General features: G+C 42.8%; 1 protein-coding gene across 1 annotated transcript in view; it reads left to right on the top strand.

Moving 5' to 3' along the window:
- Nucleotides 1–21,932, top strand: part of RHBDL3 (rhomboid like 3) — a 134,118-nt gene that overhangs the window by 97,256 nt on the left and 14,930 nt on the right. Inside the window, exons 5-8 of the mRNA XM_063119934.1 lie at nucleotides 4,842–5,066; nucleotides 8,110–8,258; nucleotides 14,325–14,437; nucleotides 21,797–21,897. Coding sequence (XP_062976004.1) covers nucleotides 4,842–5,066; nucleotides 8,110–8,258; nucleotides 14,325–14,437; nucleotides 21,797–21,897 — 588 coding nt within the window. The remainder of the gene's footprint in view (nucleotides 1–4,841; nucleotides 5,067–8,109; nucleotides 8,259–14,324; nucleotides 14,438–21,796; nucleotides 21,898–21,932) is intronic.

Raw genomic sequence — 21,932 nt, forward strand, 5'->3', positions numbered from 1 at the left:
TTGCACATTTCTGGAGGAGAACTTCAACCAGTGTGTGCCACTTCTACACCAATAGCATCTCCCTATAGGGAAAAGCATGAATGCACACACATGCCTCAGTTTTTCCTACACTGAAATGCATTCTGACTTAAGAAAGCTGAAATGTTTGAAGTAGCTCCGAGTAGTATATTTGTGTTCATTGCTAATGGGGAAGAGCATCTCAAGTTTCTCCTTTTTAAACTAAATGTTAAAAAGTGTTGTTGTTGTTGTTAGGCCATCTGGAAAACTGTAGGATGGGTTAGAAATGATTTTAATAAATAAGAATGGGTTTCTTCCCCTTTTCCTTAGCTCAGTTGCAGTTGAAGATCCTTCTTTTTCAGAGGGTTAGGCTAATATAAGACATGACCTCTCCAGGGAGCTGTCAGTGTGTCCCCTAAGGGTTTTAATTTCTTCACGTAATGCCAACGTTTACTGCTTTCATAAGATTACCAGTTCAAATGGCTCTTGGCATTTTTATCACCCTGATGTGATTGGAAGCAACCAATACGCATCCTCTCGTAAAATTAATGGAACGTGAGCGTAGGCAGGTGATGAAAACAAAGAGTTTTCAACAACTGCTTGCTCCACTGAGCAAATATCACCTTTTGCATGCTTCTGTTTCTTCTTCTGTGTAGAACATCTTCTGCATAACTGCGTTCCTCAGATTTAAAAAGAAAAAAAATGTAATTGCTTGATTCTGCTGCATGATGGTAGCTGAACAGAATTTAAATGGTGAGGTTTAGGATACCTCTTCCTAATTTCACCCTGGCCATTGCCAAAAGAGAGTAAAAATACTGATTTTGCTTGGGTTTCTATGTGTCTCATTTTTAGTATATGACCATGTCACTAAGTACCTTTCCTCAAGACATATCACAGAAAGGTATTAGAGACAGTAAGCCTGTATACACTAGTTGCTGGGGAACACGGGGTGGGAGGATGCTGTTGCACCCTGTCCGGCTTGTGGGTCCCTGATCGACAGCTGGTTGGCCACTGAGTGAACAGAGTGATGGACTAGATGGGCCCTTGGTGTGATCCAGCAGGGCTCTTTTTATGCTCTTACATTCTATCGCAGGGGTGGGAAACTTCTGGCTCTCCAAGATCCCATCATCCTTCATTATTGACTCTGCTAGCAAGGGCTGATGGGAGTTGTAGGGCAAAATATCTAGAGGCCCCAAGTTGCCCACCCCGCTTCTATAGGGATGCTTATGAGTATATCTCACAGACTTAGCCTTACTATTTGGCAGAGTGAGGCAGCTACTTCTGGCAGCAGACACTGGGCAATGGAGAGTGAGATGTTGGAGGACAGAGCTGTGCATAATATATAGCCTGCCCTGTGTCCCCTAAGTTAACCTGCTGCCCTCATATGTGGTGCAGGGTGCTGCCCCATTCCTAGTGTTGATGTAAGATTCAACTGTAGACACATAACAACATGAGGATTGCCACGAAGGGTCCAACCCTAATCTAGCATTCTGACTTAGCACCAGTTTAGAACCTCTTGTTTGCCCAGGCACTTCAATTGGTAAATTTAATCTGTCTGATTATTATATTTCCTGCCTTCCATGTTATGTTATAGAATCATAAAATAGCAGAGTTGGAAGGGGCCTACAAGGCCATCGTCCAACCCCCTGCTCAATGCAGGAATCCACCCTAAAGCATCCCTGACAGATGGTTGGCCAGCTGCCTCTTGAAGGCCTCTAGTGTGGGAGAGCCCACAACCTCCCTAGGTAACTGATTCCATTGTCATACTGCTCTAACAGTCAGGAAGTTTTTCCTGATGTCCAGCTGAAATCTGGCTTCCTTTAACTTGAGCCCGTTATTCCGTGTCCTGCACTCTGGGAGGATCGAGAAGAGATCCTGGCCCTCCCCTGTGTGACAACCTTTTAAGTATTTGAAGAGTGCTATCATGTCTCCCCTCAGTCTTCTCTTCTCCAGGCTAAACATGCCCAGTTCTTTCAGTCTCTCTTCATAGGGCTTTGTTTCTAGACCCCTGATCATCCTGGTTGCCCTCTTCTGAACACGCTCCAGCTTGTCTGCGTCCTTCTTGAATTGTGGAGCCCAGAACTGGACGCAACACTATAGAGAGGAACCAGTACCTCACGTGATTTGGAAGCTATACTTCTATTAATGCAGCCCAAAATAGCATTTGCCTTTCTTGCAGCCATATCGCACTGTTGGCTCCTATTCAGCTTGTGATCTACAACAATTCCAAGATCCTTCTCGTTTGTAGTATTGCTGAGCCAAGTATCCCCCATCTTGTAACTGTGCCTTTGGTTTCTATTTCCTAAATGTAGAACTTGGCATTTATTCCTATTAAATTTCATTCTGTTGTTTTCAGCCCAGCACTCCAGCCTATCAAGATCACTTTGAAGTTTTTTTCTGTCTTCCAGGGTATTAGCTATCCCACCCAATTTTGTGTCATCTGCAAATTTGATAAGCGTTCCCTGCACCTCCTCGTCCAAATTATTAATAAAAATGTTGAAGAGCACTGGGCCCAGGACTGAGCCGTGCGGTACCCCACTCGTTGCCTCTCCCCAGTTTGAGAAGGTTCCATTGATAAGTACTCTTTGAGTCCGATTCTGTAGCCAACTGTGAATCCATCTAATAGTTGTTCCATCTAGCCCACTTTTAGCTAGTTTGTTAATCAGAATATCATGTGATACTTTGTCAAAAGCTTTGCTGAAGTCAAGATATATGACATCCTATGCATTCCCACAGTCCACAAGGGAGGTTACCCAATCAAAAAATGAGATCAAATTAGTCTGACAGGATTTGTTCCTGACAAATCCATGTTGGCTTCTAGTAATTACTGCATTGATTTCAAGGTGTTTACAGATTGACTTCTTTATAATCTGCTCCAGAATTTTCCCAGGGATGGATGTCAGACTGACTGGTCTGTAGTTCCCAGGTTCCTCCTTTTTGCCCTTTTTGAAGATATGATTGTGTTTTATTGTATTTATATGGTTGTTTTTATCATATTCTTGTACACCGCCAGAAGGATAAAGGGCAGTTTAGAAATATTTTAATGAATAATACTAAAGTACATAAAGCCACTCAGTAGTTGCTTCTTGATGGTTGCTGCCACTTAATTCACAATTGTGGTTATATCAGAGTTGCTCACCACAATGATTAGTATGTTTTTAAGCAGCTTGCCTCCCCTCGGAGCTATTACCTAATATGCACTGTATGTCCGAAAGCAGAAGGTCCGAGCTTTGAAATCGTGAGGATATGAGCCAAAAAGAAAATGATCCAAAAACAGAGAGATGCTAATGCTGTCATGCTTTATCTCTCATACTGTGTGAGGCCCTGGCACCTTTCTATAAGCAGATGTCAACAGAAAGTTGTAGTGTATTGAGGTAAAAGGCTCCCAGAGTGGGTTTTGGCAATTCCACAATAATTTTTATAGTGTGTATGTGAACTTGGGCATCAAATATACTTGCTATACTTTATTATGCCGGAATGTTATGCAAGGTGAGGGGCACGTGCTAAAACAAGAAGATGTGATTATGCTGGAGTCAGGGACTGCACTCAGTTTATTGTCAGCAGCTTAGTTAAATAAGAGTCTGAAGTACCGCTCTCAGGGCTGGCCCATCCATAAGGCAAAGTTGCATTTTCACTTCAGGTGGAATATGCTAGAGGGCAGGAGCGCCACCCCCACACCAGCTGTTCCTCCTGAACCCTCTAGTCATTCCCGTCTGTTGGAGTATAGAGCTGTATATGCCATGCACCCTGGTCTCCCCTGCTACCCCTAAATTAGCCCGCTGCCTCAGGTGCTGTGGAAGATGACATGGTAGGGCCAGCCCTGGGAAATGGACGTCGGACTTTTATTTAACTAAGCTTCTGACAATAAACTGAGTAAGATTCAACTGCCAGTCCAGTCAGCTTCTGGCTTCTGTATGTGGAATGGGGAGGGGGCACCATCTTGTCCTTTGCTTCAGGCAGCAAAATGTCTTGGGCCAGGCCTGCCCTTTCTTGAGGGAGCCATATCTGATACTAGGAGAATGGAGGTATTCCACTAACAATTGGCACACAGTACAGCATTAGTCATTATGGCGAGCACACTTTCAAGTACAGCTTGTAGCCACTGGAGTCCATTGTTATTGTGTAATTATATTAGAACTTTACTTTGTTCCCTATACTGGTTTCTTCAAATGTCGACATGGTGCTGTTCTTTTATTGACATAATGATGGCCTAAGTTACAACCTGTGGATAAATTTGAAATGATGGTGTCTCCATTTTTTACTTCATTTTCTTTGTGGTTCAGCTGTTATTTTGAATTATATTTTCAAATAAAAATAAATGGGATGTTTCTTATCTGGAAGTATTAGAAAAATGGTCTTATTCAATCCATTTTAACTTCTTCCTCAAAAGAAATGATATGGCTGTCCTCCATAAATAGAATTGACAGAGCAGAAATCAAGATATACATTGAGAATGCTTGATTTATATTAATAGCTCTTCATGGGATGAGATCCAATTGTAGAGGTTATGTCAAAAGGTCATGTGGATGTTATATATATAAAAAATAGAACTAGAAACAGCTTTAAGGCAAGCGTGGGAGACTTGTGGCCCTCTGTACAACTCCCATAAGCTCCAACCGGCATAGCCAATGGTAAAGGATGATGGGAGTTGAAGGCAAAAACATCTGGAGGACCACAAGTGGCCCACCTGTGTTCTGAGGTAACCTTTTCTGGGTTCCCAGCACCCATATCTACTAAATCTTTCCGTCTTGGCCATCTTTTCATGTCCATCTCTGACAACCTGACTGAATTCATTTAAAAAATAAATATTATGTTTTTCCCTTTTGTTTTATCTTTTTCCTCAGATGAGTAACAAAAGGTCCAATAGTTTCCGCCAAGCCATTTTGCAGGGGAACAGGAGGCTGTGCAGCAAGGCCCTGCTGGAGGAGACGGGACTTAGCCTTTCCCAGCGGTTGATTCGGCACGTTGCATATGAGACGCTGCCACGTGAGATAGATCGAAAGTGGTACTATGACAGTTACACCTGCTGTCCTCCACCTTGGTTCATGATTGCCATCACCATTGTAGAGGCAAGTATCTTAAAGCATCTCCTCCTGCCTAGAGAATCAGAACTGCAACCTTGGCAAGGGTGAATGGGGTTTGGGCATGATTTTGGATGCTCAGGTATGGTGGTATATTGGAACCCGGGATCACATGATCAAAATGCCAGAAAATTTTGATTAAAAACAGGGTTGAGATGGAATGTTCTAGTTTACAGGAACAAGACCTGTTTCCAAGAGACTTGAGATACTAGTGTCGCGCTGGGTATGTTTACATAGGATACAAAACCCTCAAAAACTGCCTTTGAGTCTCACACGCTATTTGTGCCATGTGTGAACCTATTTTTACATTTCTAAGTCGGCCAATATCTAATGTTTTCTGGGTAGGTTACGAATTGTTAAAAAATGCCATGGAAGAGTTAAAAATATAAAATACAGTACAAATATTTAAAAGAATACGATACAATGCAATACAAAAAACAACAACCCAGCAACAGGAATCGATAGAACAGCTATAAACATCAGGGAGTAGGTCTGTAAAATGCCTGGAAGAAAAGAAAGGCCTTTGCCTGGCACTAAAAAGACAACATAGGTGTCAGGTGAACCTCCTTGGGGAATTCATTCCATAAGTCCGGTGTCACAGCTGAGAAGGCCCTCTCTCTTGTAGCCACCTGCCTAGCTTCCTTTGGCAGCAGCACCAAAAATAGGGCCTCCAAAAATGACCTAAGTGTCCAAGCAGATACATATGGGAAGAGACTTCCTTTAGATACTCTGCTCCCCAACTGTTTAGGGCTTTAAAGGTCGACACCAATTTTTGGGGGTGTTTGGACAATCACGTGGGGAGAAGTGCAGGTTGGCGTGTCGCCCAAACCCAGCGCATGGGGTGGGGGTGCTATATACCCATCCTAGAACTTCTTCTGCACGTCATGGGTTGTAGGGTGGATACGAAGACACTCCCACCGCACTGTGTGCTAGGTTCAGATAACATTATGGAATTATGTAAATGGTGGTTGTGCCTAGGGCATGCGCAGAGGTGGTGAGAGAAGCCGCGATGGCTTCTTCTCCCTCTACGATCATCCGAACGCACTCTTTGAATTTGGCTTGGAAATGGGCTGGAAGCCAGTGTAGCTGACAAAGCAAAATCATTGGTATCACATGATCATAGCAGCCAGCCCCAGTTAGCACCCTAACAGCTGTTTTGAACTAACTGAAGTTTCTGAACTGCCTTCAAAAGTAGCCCCCATGTACAATGCATTGCAGTATTAATGTGATTAATGTGGGATGGCAAGTGGAAGGTGAAGACATACATATGCACACTCACGCTAGCCAGTGTTGTTTTTACATTTGCATTACAAACTGATTTAAACAATAACCAGACTAAGCTGACTAACAGCACAGAAACACATTGTGCTGTTTCAGCAAATTTTAGCTGTAACTGAATAATATTGAAAGCACAGGATGAAATTCAGTTGAAACATATGCGTCCCATTGATTCTATGTGCCTGCCAGCCATCTCCCCTGCAATAGTCCATTTTCTTCTGCTGCCCCTTACGCCTGGAATGCTCTTCCAGAACATTTGCGAACTACAAGTTCAATTGCAGCTTTTAAAGCTCAGCTAAAAACTTTTCTTTTTTCTAAAGCTTTTAGAACTTGATTTTGATCTGACTTTTATACTGTTAGTTTTACTCTACCCTGTGCCTGTTTGGTGCATTCTCTTCCCCTTCTTATTGTTTTATTATGATTTTATTAGAATGTAAGCCTATGCGGCAGGGTTTTGTTATTTTATTGTTTTACTCTGTACAGCACCATGTACACTGATGGTGCTATATAAATAAATAATAATAATAGTAGTAATAATAATAATAATAGTGATGCATTTAGCCCCCGTCTTGATGGTGGTGCATTGGTGTGAGGCCTCCGGCTCCCGCATTTGCACTCCTTCCTGGCATCTGCACAGGAAGGAGCACAAGTACGGAGTCGCCGCTGCCACTGCCGCCGCACTGAGCACTGGTGCATAGTTAAACTATGGAATTCACCACCACAAGATGTAGTGATGGCCACCAATTTGGATAGCTTTAAAAGGGGGTTAGATCATAGGCATGCACAGCACATTTCGTTAAAGGCATTCAGCTTGCCTGACTGCAGGAGGGCCATTGGAGGAGAGGGGAGGGGAGGGGAGGAGAGGGGAATGAGGTAACACTCCTCAAGCTCCAGCATTGGAGGAGCTTTGTGATGACACTGGATGGAGGAGGGGCTTAAGAGGCAATATTAGCCTTCAGGGACCCTCCTTCTGGCCTCTTTGGAGCATGGCTCCCAGCAGAGTGATTCGTTTTTTCTCCTACTGCTGGGAGCAATGGTGCTTTTTCAGAGGCAGCAGTTCTTTGGCATGATGATGGAGCATCCGGAGGTCAGCCAGAGGGATGGTCCAGCTCTGTCTGGATCCCCCTCTAGATCCCTACTCAATGGCCTCCTCAATTCAGCTCATTCTTTGAGACATTAGGGTGTGCCTGGGCACATCCAGCACACCCCTTGTTCATGCCTATGGGTTAGATAAATTCCTGGAAGAGAAGGCTATCCATGGTTACTAGTCCCAATGGCTATGTGCTACTACTATCAGAGGCAATAAGCCTGTGTACACCAGTTGCTGGGGAACATGGTTGGTAGGGTGCTGTTGCATCGTGTCCTGCTTGTGGGTCCCTGGTCAACAGCTGGTTGGCCACTTTATGAACAGTATTCTTATGAACCCTGACCAATCAGGAATCCTGCCCCTGTGGAGGAGTTGATATGCATACCTGTGTAAGCCCCCTATCACTTTGAAACCAATGTGTGATTGCTGGGTGCATGGCTGGTGGCTGGGCAGCATCAAGGAATACTAGCCATGTAATCCCACTGCTTCCTCCATGCATACAATGAACAAGTGAGGGAGAAGATCTGAACAGACTTTTATAGTCTCAACTCCTTTTTGCTGGATTAAGCCCTTTGTTTCTCCTTAAATGCATAGTCTTCAATATTTTTTCTCATCTGGATGCTTGAATGGGTTATGACTAACTGTGGAATCTCCCTGCTTTCCTAGGTCGCCTTCTTTCTTTACAACGGAGTGGTTCTAGATAGATTTGTGCTGCAAGTCACCCACCCCTTATATTTGAAGAACTCATTATTATATCATCCTCAGCTCCGAGCCCAGGCCTGGAGGTACCTCACCTACATATTCATGCATGCAGGGTGAGTGCTGAAGAAAATACTGACATACTCAGTTTTTGCATGATGTTATGGGGAGGCTGGGGAGGGGCATAGGGCCCGTGTCAGCACCAGGCATTTTTGGCCAGTTGCCGGGGGCTCAGTTCCCTAGCAGGCCACACCGTTGAAGACTGCCCTGGGCCTCCAAGCAACAGAGGGCAAGGGTGTGGGGTGGGCTAGCTGTTGTTTTAATTTCTTTCAAATGCCCTCAATGTAGTGCTTCATAGTGAGAGGTTAAAATGCTATTCCCCCCCACCCCCCACCCTGCTCCACCCTGCCCCAGCCACCTGGCACTGCTTGGCAGGACAGCTGCTTGCCCCTGCTGACATGCAGGCCTGGCATCACCCAACTCTGGCATGCCAATAGAGGAGGAGGCCTGCCAGACAGCACTTTGCCCTGAGCCCCCTTAAACCTGGGCAGACAAGGGGGTTCTTGATTCCAAAACACTTACGCTCAGCATTTTAATTTCCCCCTCCCCCTCCCCGCAAAAGTTTCCTACTTGAGCAATGGTTGTCTTCCTTTAGAACATACATATAAAAAATCTCTCCATGACAAATTATATGAGGGGGAGAGAATTATGCAGCCAATAAAAGTTGCACCATATTTGATAATGGGGAAACAATGTGCATCTCCCAACTCTTGGTAAATATCATTTCATTTTTCTAGGACAAAATTTGACTCCAAAGGTAGAAGAATGTTTAAAGATGCTAGTTTTGCTGGAGAGCCTTATCCTTTAGAAAACAAATAAACAACATTGGCCAAACATTATTTTAATGGGGATCCAGACCTACTGAAACATCACTGCAAGGCTAAGTCTTCTGCTTTACTGCTGAGTCCTTAGGACAATCCTGTTGCTATGCTTTGTAAGAGCTAGTTTGTATTACTTGCTGGTCAAGAGCATAAAGTGGGATATATCTCTTTCACTGAAACCATCAAATATGGGTTTATCACTCTTGACTTTCTAGTGATAAGAATGGTGGGTGGGTGGAGGTAGTCACTCCTTGCACGTGGCTGTCCCAATCAGCCTCGGAAGTTCCAGCTAGTGCAAAATGCAGCAGCTAGACTGCTCACCGGAACATCCCATAAAAACCATACAACACCTGTTTTAAAAGACTTGCATTGGCTGTCTATACGCTTGCTTCCGGTTGGAATTCAAGGTGTTGATAATGACGTTTAAAGCCCTAAATAGCTTGGGCCCTTAGTACTTGAGGGAGCGCCTCTCCCTGTATCTGCCTGCCTGAGATTTGAGCTCTGTGGGAGGAGCCCTCCTCTGTGTCCCACCACCGTGAGACATACATTACGGTGGGACATGGGAGAGGGGTTTCCCTGTGGTGGCACCTTGGTTGTGGAATACTCTCCCCTCGGAGGCCCGACTGTTGCCGATGCTGGCTTCATTTCTGCGCCAAGTTGAAACATGGCTTTTTATTAAAGCCTTTGAAGGCTAAAATTCTCCAAGGCTGTGCATGGTTTTAATTGTTCTTATTGTTTTTAAATTTTTCTACTGGTTTTAGTTTGTTAATGATATAATAGATTTTTAGCTGTGTATATTTATTGACAGCTATTGACAGCTATTTTTCAAATGGCAACTTGCTTTCATGTAATTAATGCTGCATCTAGTTTTGCCCTAACTACTGTGGGATCTATTTGAATTTAAAGAATCAGCTTTTTCCATATGGATTGCAAAGCATGTTGAAACCTTAAAAGTTTGTAAAACCATAAACAATGCAGCAGTATCACAGTATGCCTTCCTTACCCGCAAAATGCTAACCTATGCCTTGACAAGTATCTTGTTGCCATTAGACTGTCGTGTTGCTTGAAAAATGTACTGAAATTTTTAATTATCAGGTTTCTTTCACACTCTTGGCTGGTTTCCAAGGGAAACTCTTGGGAAGATACAGTAACCAATGCTTAACATCTGTAAATATTAGAGACTTAGCTGGTGACGGCTTATTGCTTTTTGCAGTGGATTCTAAATCTTTTGGATGTGCAAGCCATCAAAACCACATACACATTCCCTACTTGAAAAACAACCCCTGCTGTATTATTATTATTATTATTTTAGTGTGATAAAATACTTACCACAGTTAGGTAGATAAGCAATCATTTATAGCCAGCGTCATGCATTAAGTTATTTTCACATCCGGAGAATAAAATAAATCTCAGGAAACATCATAATTCTTTTTTCTTTTCTGTTTTAATGGTAAGACCATTATTCCTCTGCCCACCCTCGCCCCCACCCCATCCCAAAGGGCAAGCTAATACCAAGATGGTGAAGTCTATTGTTGTCGTATTTCCTGCTGTGACTTTAAAATGTTAATTTGGAGCTCTTAATTTACTGTGCTCATCTGCTTTTTTTTATGGGCGCATTTGACAGTCAGAAGGTATTGGAGGAGAAGGCAGTTGTTAAGGGCGGCTGGCTGGGCTTCCTGAGAGCTTCCAAAAATGTGTGCTGTTTGTGTCTCAGTCCTGATGGAGAAAAGCTTTTGAAGAAGCCAAAGCTGTAAATTTTAGCTTTCTGCTCTAATGCTGGGTGGACGTTAATTATCTGTGGGGCCCACCCATTTGTATTGCTGCCATAACTAATGACTTGCATTGATTCTAGGGCTCCATTTGTTTGGTTGCAGAGAAAGTGGAGCCTTGATAAATCAATTATATTGTCATCTAAAGAATGACACATTCAGAGCATGAGAAAGCTAATTATGTTTTATGGGTGCTTATTGACTATGGGACTCTGATGCTTTGGGCTGCAGTCAAAATGGACTGAAAGAAAAAGCTTCTTGAGTCATTTTTAAAGAACAGGCATGCATCAAACACTCTGAGAAATGAAACCTCTAAGGGTCTCCTAACCTATATAAATCATTCCTCCACAAGAGTTGTTACTTAAAAGAGAGTTACATTCTTTGTTAGAAAAGGTTTGGCACCTTCCCATGACTCTTCCTGTGTGCTCCCCACATGTAGCTGTTTCCATCTGTAGAAGAAAAAGTAGATAGTTTCATCTTTTTCCAAATTGTTTTCCTCTCATTTTAACTACACAGATTCCTGAGGGGTTTTTTTATTTTTGGTTAATGTGAATTTTGTGCACTGGTAGTATTTGTGGGGTGGGGTGGGGAGTAGTTACATTGTAGCTACTTAACCAGTAATGAAAAGGAAAAAAAGGAAAGGAACCTCTCGTGCAAGCCCTTGAGTCATTGCTGACTGCTAGAGGGACGCCTGCTTTCACTGACGTTTTCTTGGCAGGCCTTATAGCGGGGTGGTTTGCCATTGCCTTCCCCAGTCGCAGTTACCTTTCCCCCAGCTATCTGGGTACTCATTTTACCGACCTCAGGAGGATGGAAGGCTGAGTTGACCTGAGCTGGCTGCATGAGACCCAGCTGCCGTGGGGAGAGTTTCAGCTGCAGTAATTACCACTTACCACTCTGCGCCACACAAGGCTCAGTAATGATAAGAGGTAGGCATATTTTCAAAAGTGTAGAAGGAGATTTGGGCTAGCAGCAAATCGTGAATCTTGAACAACTGAGTTGGGGGTGTTGAGAGTCAGTTCTATCTTTTTGCAACTAGGACATGGTTATTATTCATATCGAAATCATCGTGCATAGCTAGCTGTGTGCGTTCCAAGAGATAGAAATTCCATAACCTCTATAGAAAAAAAAATCCACAACCGTTTGAGAAAAGTGAGGTAACCCAATGGATGGTACGCTTTCTTATGTTGATTGATGTTAATTTATTTTGAAATATTTCTATACTGCCTGTCATGTACAACATATTGAGGTGGAGCCCAACAATATAGATATATGATATCAATACAATACAAATGTACATCACAGCTAAAACAAAGCACAATAATATGGTTGGCTCAGTAAGGGTGAGGCTTTGGTGTGGACCTGAGGGAGAAATGTCTTCTTTTGTTCCACCTCTGGGCTATAAATTTAGGCCTGAGCTACAGCATTCAGGTCCATGGGGGCTGGCAAGTCTGCCACACACTAAGGGTGCAGGAGGGCTCACATGGTGGGTTTACATTATAGTGGGTGGCCCAACATTCCTGTCTCTTCCACCTGTGTACCTGGCACATAGGCTGGGTGGTAAATAACAGCCAGCAGGCTGCCCTATGCCCCTGACAAATCTATTCAAGTTGTAACCAATAAAACTTGTGGCCAATTTTTAATCCATTTAGCTCTGGGTGTCTTTTGTTGCCCTGCCCCTCCATCTTCCTCCATGATTCGTCTCCGTACTGCCTGCACCATAATGCTTTCTACCAGTTTTTCCAGGATGGGTATTAGGCCAACAGGTCTGTAATTTTCTGGGTTCTTCTTGGATCCTTTTTTGGCTACTTTCCAGTCCTCTGGGGGAAAGGCTGGCCTTAATGAAGTTTGCATATTTCTGTTTAAAGATCAGCAATTTCACATGTGAGATCTTTCAGGACTCTCAGGTAAATGCTATTAGGCTCTGGTGATTTGTAATTTATGAATTAAATCAATTTTTAATTAAGCTCTGAAACGTCATCCTTTGTCCCCTCTGTTTGATAAGTCTTCTTAAGTGCATTTTCCAGGCAGAATGGTTTAGGGGTGTGGGCATCTCTCCAACATCTTCTCCAGGGAAGGCTGGATGCAAATAATTCATTGAGCTTCTCTGCAAGGTCCCTGTCTTCCTTTCAGTCCTCTTTTGACAATAATTTTGTTTTCTAAAGTTCCTATTTCCTTCCTTGTTTTCTGCTCCTGACATAATGCCCAGTTTGCATGATCCACCAGAGCCCACTGTGGCTTGTTTAAGCTGTGTCACATGCCGGGTGGGCTTTGAATATTCAAGCCATGACCGCAGTTGTCCTTTCATCTGAACGATGATGGTTGTGCAAGGGTTAAACAAATCTCACGTAACACTAGAACAGATGATGAGTTATGCAAGAGTTATACAACAACAACAACAACAACAATAATAATAATAATAATAATATTTATTTATTTGTTATCTGCCTCTCCCTCTGGATCAAGGTGGGGTTCAACACAAATGCAAACACCATAAAATACATATAACTAATTAAAACATTTAAAATTAATACATTATTAAAAGCAGCACATTATTAAAAAGGCATCTTTAAAAACCCATAACTCCCACTGCCCGGGTTCAGATGACATGACAAGCCATGACTGCAGCTTGGATAATCAAAAGACAGCTGGCATTTGCTACAGCCCACAGTGATTTAAATAATTACAATAAATATAATAAGCCACAGTGGGCTATTTGATCGTGTGAACTGTTCCAGTGTGACAACGCTTTTGTTGGTTCCTTTTATGACTTTAGCCAATTTGCTCCTCAGATTCTTTTTGTGTTGTTTTTGGCCATATATCTCATTTGTACATTAGGGCATAGGCATATGTGGTTTTGCTGGGTGATGCTCCAAACAGTTGTGCATAATATTCTGGGTCTTTAAGAGTGCGTTTTCTAGCTAGCTAAGAGATAGGATTGCCCAAGTACATGCAATTGTTGGAATAAGCAAGAGACATTGGTTCCGTACATTTTCCCACTGTACGGAGGGGAAAATAACAGGTTGAAAAGCCACAAAACGGTTAATGCATGTAGGGAGTTGGGGTGCTGCTGATTTTGGTTTTACTTTTGCCTGCTTACTTTGCCAGCTTTGGTTGTAAAAAGAAAATACCTGTTAATGTTAAGTAAAGGTCTTGTTTAAAGCTAGAAATTGTTTCTGTCTGAAGTGTGGCTAGACAAAACTTACTCTGCAACCCCAATCAGTTTATGAATGAGCTAAGATTTGTGCTGGAGTCTTCCAGCCCATCCATTGTTCTCAGTTGTTTAGTTTACAACTCTGCTTTGCTTATCACCATTGTTTAAAGACAGGATTCTTAAACTTGAATTGCTACATCTTTCTTTAGAATAACAACAACTACTATTACTATTTGAACGTTAGAACGAAACTAAGAAACCCTGGATCTTCCCAGTGGCTTATTTGGGTTCTATGTACAATGTCTTTGCACCTGTCTTTTAGAAGCAAAGGAAAGTCAAAATAATAACAATAACGAAGGCCGTTTCCTCTTGCCCCAGGATAGAGCACCTTGGACTCAATGTAGTTCTTCAGCTTCTGGTTGGAGTCCCCCTTGAAATGGTACATGGTGCAACAAGGATTGGGTTTGTCTACGTTGCTGGAGTTATAGCAGGTAAGTGTTGTGGCTGTTATTGAATAAACCATATGTTTGGAAAAATTGTGGTTAATCACTAATATTGTGGTGCCTGTGAAAAAAATAGGTGCACATCATTTGTCTTGGTGAGCAGAGGGGAGGCCCTGAATGATATCGCTTGGGAAGACATTTATCATCATCATTCTAGAAGCAAGGTTATGTTTCTGGAGTTCTTGGTCCTATGCCACCACAGGGTCTTCCTGATAAATAGTATATGAGGCTGAGGGTTGCAGTAATTTAGAAAATGAGAGCTAATGAGAGACAATATGGTGCATGAGGTTAGATTAGGACTTGGGAGATCTGGGTTCTAGTTCCCACTCAGTCATGAAGCTCACTGGGTGACTGTAAGCCACTTTGGATTAATTAACCTACGATTTGCCAGGAGTGAGTGAGTGCTCTGTCTCAATCATGTTCCTCACTTCTTTAATCCAGATAGTCTGGGTTGTTTAGGAGTTAAGCAACCCAGAGTTAACCTACGACATGTTCTTGGGTTAACTCTGAGTTGTTTAATCCCTAAACAACCAAGAGTGTCCTGGTTCAAATGTCACGAGAGTAACTGATGATCAGGGCGATCATAGGTTATAATATGAAAGCAGAAATGCGGAGCATATCGGAGGCAGAGCACTCACACCAGTCATACCTGGCAAATTGTGTGATAACATGTGAATTCTCAGTCTAACCTACTTCACAGGGTGGTTGTGAGGATAAAATGGAGAGGAGGATTATGTAAGTCACTTTGGGTTCCTTGCAAGAGGAAAAAAGCCAGACAATAAATGTAGTAGGACTAAGAACATAAGAAGAGCCATGCTGGATCAGACCAAGGGTATATCTAGTTCAGCACTCCATTTACACAGTGACCAACCAGCTATTGACATGGGACTCACAAGAAGGACATGGCTGCAACAGCACCCTCCCACCCATGTTCAGTGACTTACTGCCTCTGATACTGGAGGTAGCACATAGCCATCAAGACTAGTAACTATTGGTAGCCTTCTCCTCCAGAAATTTATCCAACCCTCTGTCAAAGCCATCCAAATTGGTGGCTATCACTACATCTTGTGGAAGCGAATTCCATATTTTAACTATGCGCTGTGTGAAGGAGTACTTCCTCTTAAATGTCCTGAATATCTCACCAATCAGCTTTGTGGAATGATCCTGGGTTCTAGTATTATGAGAGAAGGAGAAAAATGTTGCCCTATCCACATTCTCCACACCATGCATAATTTTGTACACCTCTTTCAGGTCCTCCCTTGCCAAGTCCAGGCTTGCCCATATGGTTCTGTTTTGGAGGCACACTGGGACAAGTTCAATATTTCAGCCCACACTGGCCTCTATTGGGTTGCTACAGTTGATAAAGCTCAGCAGGAACTGTCCAGTCCTCCAGTTTCTAGACAAAAGAGTCTCTGGTTTGCTTTTAACAACTCTTTAAACACTCAGGTTCCAGAGTTTGCAAATCATACTGATGTAATGCAGAAAAGCAAATGTATTTTTAAAAAAACTCACAGGCATTTCCTGTTGAAGTGTCATGCAATGGACACAACAAGAAAAATGATCCCAGTTGTGTTGTTTGCTTATTACTGGAGGTATTAGGTCATGTATATGGAAACTAAACATTGTATCTTTTCATAGCAGAGAAGATTGGAGTAGGTTCTCCTCATGCCATGTTTTCTTCTCATTTGAACTGTATGTGAGTTGTATGTGAGTATACAGTTGAGCTGTATAGTGTCTGCAGGAACACACACTAGTATAAAAATTAAACACATACATATAGGGCTATGACAGGAGTGTCTACACCCATAATTAGTGGATTGTTATTACTTCTTTGTAGTAAGCTTCCGTTTTAGGTTCACAAATGTATCCGTTCTATTTTTATGAGAGAACTTTCCTGAGGAAGAAACTCAGGGGGTATTTTTTTAGACCCATCTTTCCCGTTTGGCTTCACCTCAGTTTACTGCAGTGTCAGTACTTGTCAGCTGAAAGTTTTGGTGAAGTCCCAAAAAGGCAACCTGCCAATAACCAGTGAATCTATTGGATGATAGACCCTCATGGGCAGATTGATTTTTACATTTATGCTGCATTTGTTATTCATGTCTGGCATTCTTGTAGTTTGGAGATGAAGGAAACTGACTTGGTGATAGATCAAGATCTAATTAAAACAAGAGGGGAGACCAAGGGACAACTGAAAAATAACTCATAGTGTGGTTGGGATAGTAATCAAAAGACTTAGCTTTTACTCCCCTCCCCACTTCTTTCTCGATATAACTTAATTTTAGCTCTAATCACAGAATAAAGCTGTATAGTGGCGTGTATGCCTTACAAATCAGAAGCTGTTCTCTGCCATGAGAAACTACATGGAGGTGGGAAACATAAATGTTGTAATTGGATTAGAAAATTAGGAATGGGGACTCCTTAAGCACATTAGTGTGAAGGCCCTTCTTAGCACAGAGAATGGTTTTCCTTGTGTTCTGGAGCATCTGATCCCATAACTAATGTAGCTGGTGGTGGTGGTGGTTGAGTCTGCACAGGATGAGGGAGGGAGGGAGAGAGAGAGAGAGGTAATTCTAGAACCACACTGTTGTGGTCCAAACATTACGAAGACGCTTCTTATGATCCAACACATCTTTTATTGATAGAAAGGAATTCACATTGCAATGGAGAGAAGACATACCCCTGTCAAGGAATACCCTTCTCTGAGGCTTGCTGGGTTTGTAAGCTGTTTTATTAGCTAGTTTGGCAGAAGCAACTAGAGCATGAGCAGAAAGCTTGTTTACCAAAACGGAAATTCTAGCTGACCACAACTTTCCTGCAGAAGACCTGTTACCAAGGCGACTAGGGAAAAAGGGGAAGTCTAGGTTTACTGTTGACTCTCGGTTTGCATATGTGGGTGGGGGTCTTATGAAACAGATGGTTTCTAAAAGCTGCTGCTCAACTATTTAGCAATGCCCAACATCTGACCTTTATTAATCAGATTGATCAAATATGGCTTCTCTTATGTCAAGCTATGCTTATAGATATGCTTATAGCCATCACAACACACAGTGGTAGTACATATAGAGAAGGGGAGGAGTGTATTTCTATGTGAAGGATATATTACGTGGAGCAGTTCTCAAATCAAATACAGCCAAGACTTATCAGCTCTGTGGGAACTAGGCCTAACATGAGGCCTAAGTGTGTGTGACTGGATTTGCTTACATTCATTCCTTTGTATCTTTCAGTCTCCCATTCCTGTCTTTCCCCTGTTGGTTTATGCCCTTCCCTTTCCATCCTCAGCTTCTCTCCCTTCCAAAATTTAATCTTGTTTCTTGGGGAGGAACCTGCCTTTTTCCCCCCCTTAAGTTATTAGTGCCAAATATGCTCATTCCAGTTGTGGGACTCTCTCCCTAAGGGGGTTGGACTATCCCCTTCTTTGTTTAGCTTTAGGCAGGATGTTAAAATGTTTTTGATCCACATGGATTTTGCATAATTTTAAATGCATTGGAGCCACTGTCTGTTTTTAAAATATTGTTTTTTCTCCTGTTCTTAGTTTTTCTGTGTTATGTTTCAATGTTTTTAAATAGTTTTAAGGCATAATCCTATGCATTGTTTAGACAAAAAAAAAAGTCCTACAATTTCCAGGATGCTGGGTGTTGCAGGACTTTTTTTCTGTGTAAATATGCATAGGATTGGGCCCTTAATGTTTTAAATTATAAGTCAACATGGGGTCCTTCATGGGCTGAAAGGAAACTCAGAAATAATTGTATAAATAAATTGCATCTATTTAACCATTATTGTGGTTTTGATTGTCATTTGTCTAGCATTGTGCTTGTCTGATTCCACAACACCTCCATTTTTCTTCATTCTACTGCTGCTGGCAGATTTTCCCCTTGTTAACTATATGAGATAAGACTGTGGGAAGCAAATACTAAAAATAAAAAGGGAGCAAGGGAGGAATAGCCTTCTCATTAAAAGGATGGAGCAGGTCTTGGAAGATGTTGCCAGAAAAGATCACAGGCAGAAAAGATCTTTGCTACCCGCCAATTATTTCACAGCATGTGAGTGAAAATATTTTCTTAGTGATTTCAAAGTTTTTGCAGGAGAGAGAGAGGGAGAAGAGGAGGTACTGTGGATACATATCAACAAAGACAAATATAGCACCGCTTGTAAACATGCAAGAAGGAACAAATGATATTGGTGCATGATTCTTAACTAACTTTTATGAAGGAGTTCATCTCTTATGTCCAGTCTTATTCTCTTTCCTTTGCTTGTCTTCACTATTAGTGTGACATGGCAAAGAAAGGGAGGTTCGGGGAAAAAGTAGGACCAGAACCTGCGAACTCCAGTGCACACTGAAAAAATGGCAAGGGCAAGGTCAGAATGTTAATGGGAGAAGCAGCAAAAGGGAGAGAAATGCTTAACACCCACACCACCTGCTGCCTTTCCCTTAGATCCTCCCACTACCCAGTTTGCTGTATGGCAAACACAAATCAGGAAACCCCAGCTGGGCAAAAGTGGCCAGAGGAAGGGAGTGAAAGGGAGAAGTGACAGGCAGGGCAAGAGTATAAGCACCCTCCCTCACCCGATTCTGGTTCTCCGCTCCCTAATCTGAAGAGTCCAACTCCATGTTATGTGATGTTACATGTCATTTCCCTCCAACTTTTCACCTCCCTGCAACCAGGGATGGAGAAAGGTGAGGTGGGGAGGGGGTATTTCCCCCTGAGGGGAGGTGGGGAGAGATTCAGATCCCTATATTTTTCCCCCGTAGGGAGAAAAGCAGCTTGGGGGTTTTATTTTGGTAGGCAAAAGCTTAGAGCAACATCACACAGGGGAAATCATGTTTGCTTACCGTCACTTCTCCGCCTGCGCATTTGTCCCTCATTGCTTCCTCCTTTGAAAAAGGAAGTAAACAACGTGCATGTGGCCCATTTAGTGGGCCGTTTTGATCGCGCTGCTTCTCCCGCACACAGCAGGAGATAGCGGCAACTTCCGTCTTTAAAAATAAGTCAGACTTACTGGGGTGTCTTTTGTGGCGCAAAGAAGGCCAGGAGGGGCACGAGAGGCAGACGACGTTTTGAGAGGAACCCACGAAAATCTGTGAGTGCCCAGTAATTTGGTTTTGACACCAAAGTCCAACTAGTCCAGTGTTTTTGAGCCAGTGGCTTTGAGGAAGACACATTGACAGGTTGGCCATCTCCTGTTGTTTGTCTCCATTTTCCAGTCTTCAAAGGCATCATGCTCCTGAACATGGATGTTCAAGGTAGCTATAGCAATTCATAATCTTAGGGTGCATCCTATGCATGTTTAGACAGAAAAAAGATCTACAACTTCCACCATTCCCCAGCCAGCTTTCTAAGCACTCTGGCCCTCTTTGAGTTTTTCTAATACCTTTCATAAGCCATTGACAAGGATATTACCATCTTTATGCTGGAAAAGCACACTTTTCCATGCTGTCAGGTACATGGATCTCCCCTACAGTAACCAAGTAAGGAGGGTGCAGTTGTGCAGTAAAACGAGAATCTATAAATGTTCTTTTTGCATAGAAAAAGTGGGAGAAGATCAGCACTTTTGTCTAGTGCAATACAACGCTTCTCTAATGGAGCTCTCTGACCCTCTGCACCTGACTGCAATCTCCGGCAGCTGCTTTTTATTTATTTTTAAAGCAATGGTGTGGGGGGAGGGAGGTGGGGGTGTGGAGTGGAGTGACACAGAACTTTGCATAGCATGTCATTTGGCCTCGCGCATCAATCGCTTGTTACCTTGTCTTTCTAGCATGCACCCAGCCCATTTGTCTACCTCATCAGCTTTTTGCTTCCTATCTGACTTGTCAGATGCAGACTTTTTGAAAGCAAGCACAATCTCCCTTTAGCTAGGAGCACTAGAAGGTCTCAAGCCTTGATTACATTTCCAAGATGCGACTGCAATTCAAATAATGACTTTGAACTACCTGTCTGGTCGTAAACCGATCATGCTGCCCATTACTAGCAGAATGATTCCCAAACTGCAAAAGTTCCCAAAAGTTTTTGTGTTCAGCCCTTGTGTTCTTTTGGTTTCATTCCCTAGCCCTGCTAAGTGCAGCTGATTTTGACACCAAAGTCCAACTAGTCCAGTGTTTTTGAGCCAGTGGCTTTGAGGAAGACACATTGACAGGTTGGCCATCTCCTGTTGTTTGTCTCCATTTTCCAGTCTTCAAAAGCATCATGTTCCTGAACATGGATGTTCAACGTAGCTATAGCAATTGATAATCTTAGGGTGCATCCTATGCATGTTTAGACAGAAAAAAGATCTACAACTTCCACCATTCCCCAGCCAGCTTTCTAAGCACTCTGACCCTCTTTGAGTTTGTCTAATACCTTTCATAAGCCATTGACAAGGATATTGCCATCTTTATGCTGGAAAAGCACACTTTTCCATGCTGTCAGGTACATGGATCTCCCCTACAGTAACCGAGTGAGGAGGGTGCAGTTGTGCAGTAAAACGAGAATCTATAAATGTTCTTTTTGCATAGAAAAAGTGGGAGAAGATCAGCACTTTTGTCTAGTAGGAGACAAAAGGAGCAGGTTCCCTCTGAAGGAGCAGATCTGTAATTTGGGGGTGCTCCTGGACCCATCTTTGTCACTGGAGTTCCAGGTGACCTCGGTGGCCTGGAGCGCCCATTATCAACTTCGGTTGGTATGCCAACTACACCCATTCCTGGATAGGGATAGCCTAGCCACGGTCATTCATGCACTGGTAACCTCACGATTAGACCCCTGTAACACGCTCTATGTGGGGCTACCCATGTGTGTGGTTCAGAAGCTGCAGCTAGTGAAGAACGCAGCAGCTAGAGTGCTCACAGGGATGCCTAGCTCTGCTCATATAAAACCTGGGTTAAAAGAACTGCACTGGCTGCCCGTCAGCTACCCAAACAACTTGGGACCAGCATACCTAGCAGACCGCCTTCCCTTATATGCACCCAGACGGCAGCTGCGATGCTCAGAGGAAGTCTTGCTGGCCATTCCGAAACAAACAGAACACCGCCATGAAGACCCTCAGTGGCAGGCCTTCTCTGTAGCGGCACCCACCCTCTGGAGGACTCTCCCTCGTGGGGTTCAGGAGGCAGAAAACATAACATCTTTTAAATGCCTTCTGAAAACATACCTTTTTACACAGGCTTTCCCTGGAATTTAATTTAGTTGGTTTTATATCACCTTTTTTTAAACTTTAAATATTTTAAATTTATCTGACACTGTTGTATTTTATGGTTTTAATTGTCCACTGCCCAGAGAGCCTCGGCTAACGGGCAGTATAAAAATGTAATAAACAAATAAATAATAAATAGTAGGGCTTTGTAATAAAAAAAAAACACTTTTTTCTTTCTCCAAGGTTCCTTGGCAGTGTCTATTGCTGATATGACTGCACCTGTTGTGGGCTCGTCTGGAGGGGTGTATGCTCTTATATCTGCCCATCTAGCCAATATAGTAATGGTAAGTGCTGGAATAAGAAGGGATGCAATTTGGAT

This window comes from Elgaria multicarinata, chromosome 3 (assembly GCF_023053635.1).
Source record: "Elgaria multicarinata webbii isolate HBS135686 ecotype San Diego chromosome 3, rElgMul1.1.pri, whole genome shotgun sequence".
In the NCBI taxonomy this organism is placed as follows: Eukaryota; Metazoa; Chordata; class Lepidosauria; order Squamata; family Anguidae; genus Elgaria; species Elgaria multicarinata.